General features: G+C 43.9%; 1 protein-coding gene across 1 annotated transcript in view; it reads right to left on the bottom strand.

The window, feature by feature from the left end:
* LOC138961625 (uncharacterized) overlaps positions 1–1,226 on the bottom strand; it is a 12,186-nt gene extending 10,960 nt beyond the window's left edge. Inside the window, exon 1 of the mRNA XM_070333295.1 lies at positions 722–1,226. Within this exon, the coding sequence (XP_070189396.1) occupies positions 722–1,219 (498 nt within the window). The 5' untranslated portion in view covers positions 1,220–1,226. The remainder of the gene's footprint in view (positions 1–721) is intronic.
* Positions 1,227–5,000: the final 3,774 nt, after the last annotated feature.

Genomic DNA, 5,000 nt, shown 5'->3' with positions numbered 1-5,000 from the left:
ATCAGCCATATGTCTCTGTTTAAAAGAAAACAGCAACTGTTCTTGACGAGTAGATTTTTGCTTTTGGTTTAAACAATGTTTTATTAAATCAAACATGATACAATAATACAACGATAAACAATAGGGACACGAACTCAAGCAAACGCTTATATTACGCGCCCTACATAGTAGTAAAATAACACAAATATGATGTCAGACAAGCATTACTTTTAACTTGTGGAACTATCTAGATGAAAAGCATAGTTAAAGCAAATCAGAAAGAATAAGAAAAAGCTAGCAGGAGGAAGAGGGGGGAGGGTGGAGGTGGGAGGAAAGAGCGGTAGGTACATATAAAAGATGAAGGTGGTTAGCGCATACAACAAAGAATATACATAGTACATTACAAACCATAGTCCGAAATATCCTGTGACACCGGCCGCTCACGGACTATCATTAGTGCTGGACTATGAACACGAGTCAGTTAACGTCAGCCGGTCTGGCTGAAATCAGTTTTAACAGGCTAAATGATCTGACTGAATGAGGAAATCCATGAAAATAGCTCAGCGATAAAATATGTTTTGCTGTATGTGAGTGTGTTTGTGTGTGTGTGTGTGTGTAACACGGTGTGTGTGTATCAATGATGTGTGTGTGTGTCACGTGTGGTGTTGACGATTTCTTTCTCCGCAAAACAAGATATAGGCCAATGAAAAGCATTAATCCACCCGTAATAACAAAATCTTACCTTATGATGTGTAGCTTCTTTGGATCCTGTTTTGCCAGCTCCAGGCAAAACTCGAATCCTGGGCCGTCCGGAGGTTGCACAAAATTGAAGTCTTCTGTTCCCTGGAACTGCTGCCAGCACAGGGACCGGTCTGCTAAACTCTTCTCTGCACGTCAGTTTGCGAGTGGACATGGCTTTCAAGCGAGACAAAGTGAGGGGAATTTTTTGCCGCCTGCACTTTTTGCCAGTGCTTGAAATGCGTCCCAGTCTCTTGTATTCACCGCTATTCTGGTTCTGCAGTACAAGTGTCAAATGTTGCAAGACTGGAATAATTAAAGCGTTGATAGAGTTCCTACTGGGCTGCGCTTGACTGACTATGCGACAGAGATCTGTGCGTGTTTTTTCACTGGCGGTTACGCTGCAGCGCGTTTTGTTATGACTTTCATGCTTACTTCTTTTTTGGAGAGCTTTCTTCAAAAGTTGGAGCAAGAGAAACTTGAGTTTGACTGGGACATCCATGCGCAGTCGGCCGTGCCGGAGAGGGAATGAGACTGAGAAGGTGTGTCCCGTCTCTTCAAGTTGAGAGGTGTTTGAACCCTAGAGGAGGGGGGGGGGGGGGGTTGGGGCGGTTGGAGGGGGGAGGGGGAGAGAGAGAGGGGAGCGGACGCCGCATGTGTACACTGTTGTACACACGTATCGAACACACGTGATTCCGCATTGCGAGATCACGTCAGATCGCACACGGCGAAATAACCATCACTCGTGCGCAGCGGCCATAACACTACAACCACAGGCGCGAGATAACAAGCGGACTGACACAACGCAAACCTCTGAGTAGACTACCATGAGTGACCATGCCAGGTTAGACCAGAGACATAGATAGAACCAGTTAATTTATCTGGACTGACACTGCTGACCCGATTCTTTATTTGGTGTTTAACGTCGTTTTCAACCACGAAGGTTATATCGCGACCGGGAAAGGGGGAAGATGGGATAGAGCCACTTGTCAATTGTTTCAAGTCTTGTTCACAAAAGCACTTATCAAAAATTTGCTCCAGGGGCTTGCAACGTAGTACAATATATTACCTTACTGGGAGAATGCAAGTTTCCAGTACAAAGGACTTAACATATCTTACATACTGCTTGACTAAAATCTTTACAAAAATTTACTATATTCTATACAAGAAACACTTAACAAGGGTAAAAGGAGAAACAGAATCCGTTAGTCGCCTCTTACGACATGCTGGGGAGCATCGGGTAAATTCTTTCTCGTCTCAACCAATATGGGACTCCCCGCTAACCCGCGGGGGGTCTGACCCGATTGGACAGGCCAGTCCGGCAACAACATGCAGTGAAGCATGCGGAAAAAAGAAATGAGAGACTGTGATTGACACGGACGCGGCCGGAACTGACCGGCTTTGTGTCCGCCAAATGACATTCGGACAGGCAGATTGCGGCATGCATAATACCAGAAACTGCATGGCGATCAAATATATACGGAGCTATAGTTAGGCTGCTGTTCAGTTGGACCATGATCCTGCCTGTTGCACACAATCAGTTGCGAAATACACACTGCCGTTAACGACCTGCATGATGCAAGTTGTGGAGCCATCAAATACAATGTCAGTGATCATTCACATTTCTAATCCCTGTCGCTGATTCTCCGCGTTCGAGTTGTGGCAGAGATATAATTCAAAAATAACACGAAGGATGTTATTATGCGAGCAAAACAATAATGATAATCTTGACTGATGTGATACTGCGCCAGCATCTTAATGCAGAGGGTAAAACTGACTGAAGACATAACATGAAGGATTGTATCATGCAGGCGACCTATGCTGCCAGAATCACTGAGTATTTACAGAGGGGTTAGAAAGATAACACGCGCAGGATTTTATTATGCAAGCTACACAACCTAGAGGGCCCCAAAGGGGGAGTATCATCACGATCACGGGAAGGGAAATTTTAGCTTTCACGATCACAGTTACCTTGATTTTTTTTTTCACGATCACGAACACCAGTGGCAAATCACGGTCACGGTAAAAGTTGCATGTACAGAAAGCACGTGTCAAAGTAAACACAACCACACAGTAATTCGCTCCTCTGGATCTATTGTTTATTCAACACAAAGTGAGAACTGTTGCACTTTTTATTATTATTTTTTGAATTCTCTTTCATACACACATAGAAATACATATCATGATTTGTAATCAGTAACAAGAATGTTGTTTTCATTGTTTTTTCTCTCTCTCTCTCTCTCTCTCTCTCTCTCTCTCTCTCTCTCTCTCTCTCTCGCTCTCTCTCTCTCTATTTCGTTATCTCTCTCTCTCTCTCTCTCTCTCTCTCTCTCTCTCTCTCTCTCTCTCTCTCTCTCTCTCTCTCTCTCTCTCTCTCTACACTCATACACATTCAACTCAGACACCCTCACTCACACACATGAATATATACTTGCACAATTTGACATTTCCAGAGCAAAATCTTGAAAACCCATTTTCTCCCCAACTATTGGGTGGATTGAAATTAAAGTACATGAATGTGTGATGGGGGTACACCATCGCCTGGTTTCATGTCCTTGAAAAACAAACAGGAATGCTACAAGCCAAAAATGGTTTTACCTGAAAGAAGCGCGCAGTGCCAGTGGCGAAGCCACAAGCCTGAGCCTGCGAAGCAGGCGAGCCAAGTAGGGGGGTCCGGGGGCATGCCCCCCCGGAAATTTTGTCAAAAAACGGTTAAAATCTGTGCAATCTGGTGCATTCTGGGCATCATTTTCCGGGCTGTAATAGTGTTGTGATCTTGTTAAAAATCCCATTTTAGCCTCCCCCCACCACCATTCAACACACCTCCAAACTGGTGAAAACAACACTACTGTGCGCTGGCTTCATTGAGACCGGCGCCTGGTCGCGTTGCGCGATATTCACACGGATCGTTTTTGCGGATATTTTTTAACTTCACCGGAAAAAATTTGACTTTACCGGATTTTGAAAACGGCTTTATCGAATTTCCGTTAATTACCGGAAAAGTAGCATGCCTGACAAAATCCCCAACGAACATGACTTTGATCGTCTTTGACATGAGGATCAAGTGATCCAAACTGGCACGTCTCCCCGCCATTGTTTCTGAATTTAACCCATTGTTGATATTAAAGTTTACAGGCGCTAATATAAATCCAAGCTTAATGCAAAGAAGCGACAATTAGAATCTATGCCAAGCGTGTCCACGTTGCTGGGATGAAAAACACATTTCTAGTTTCGGTTTTGGCTACACGCAGACTCGATCTCGAGCCAGTCGAGGACACACTGAGCGAGTGACAGCCGGACGTGGCAATGTCGACAATGTCAATGATCTCACTCAAACTCAAAGATCTTGAACAAATTTCAAGATCTTTGCCTACATTCAGAACAGTCATAGAGCAACATAGATCAACATACCTTGATATTTCGTCTTCGGAAAGACCGACCCGTAGCCTGACCTTTCCACCAAGGAAGGCATTCTCGCCGCCTGCTTTGGTCTGGCTTGAATCCACAAAATATAACAGAAGTTCGATGACAGTACCGCTGCACGCCATGTTTGATCTTCGAATTCGAATTTGACTGAATGCACTCAAAACTTTTGCACGAAGCCCTTCCATTGGATGAAGTTTGGAAGACTTTTGCAATTTGCCTTCTGATTGGATCTCTTTTAAAGGGAAGCAATCGCTGTCAAAATCATATTTCTGAATGTGTTGTTGCTTCCCTTCAATCGGAGTTGGCTCCTTGACGAATAGACTAGAGGATCATAGAGTGATACAGCTGTGAAAAATGTACGTTGAAAATAAAATGCTTTGCAATAATGCCCATCACGATCACGAAAACAAATCACGATCACGATCACGAGACTTGATTTTTTTTTCATCACGGATCACGGGCAAAGTCCCATCACGATCACAGAAATGGAAATTTCGGCAATCACGGTCACAGAAAGGTCAAAAAACGCCAATCACGATCACGGTTTTAAACCCTTTGGGGCCCTCAACCTAATATTATGATGATGACTGATACAACTCAAGTATCTACTGAAATGGGTTACAAAGATATATAAACAACGTGAAGGATAGTCTTCTGCATGCAAAACAAACAGGCGACTGGCTGTTCTGCGTTCCGACTTTAAAACCTTGAAACCTTGATACAAAAGGGTTAAAAAGTGGGCCTTTGAGTTGGCCACGGTTTGCTGGCCCGTTACATGTACGTGTTTTCGGAACAAACAACACAACATAGGTGTCTCTGCCCGGTACAAGTTTAGCACAGCAGAAAACCGAATGCAA

Source organism: Littorina saxatilis, linkage group LG3 (assembly GCF_037325665.1).
Source record: "Littorina saxatilis isolate snail1 linkage group LG3, US_GU_Lsax_2.0, whole genome shotgun sequence".
Lineage (NCBI taxonomy): Eukaryota > Metazoa > Mollusca > Gastropoda > Littorinimorpha > Littorinidae > Littorina > Littorina saxatilis.
The sequence above is the reverse complement of the archived record's forward strand: the minus strand, read 5'-3'. Positions and strand labels throughout refer to the sequence as shown.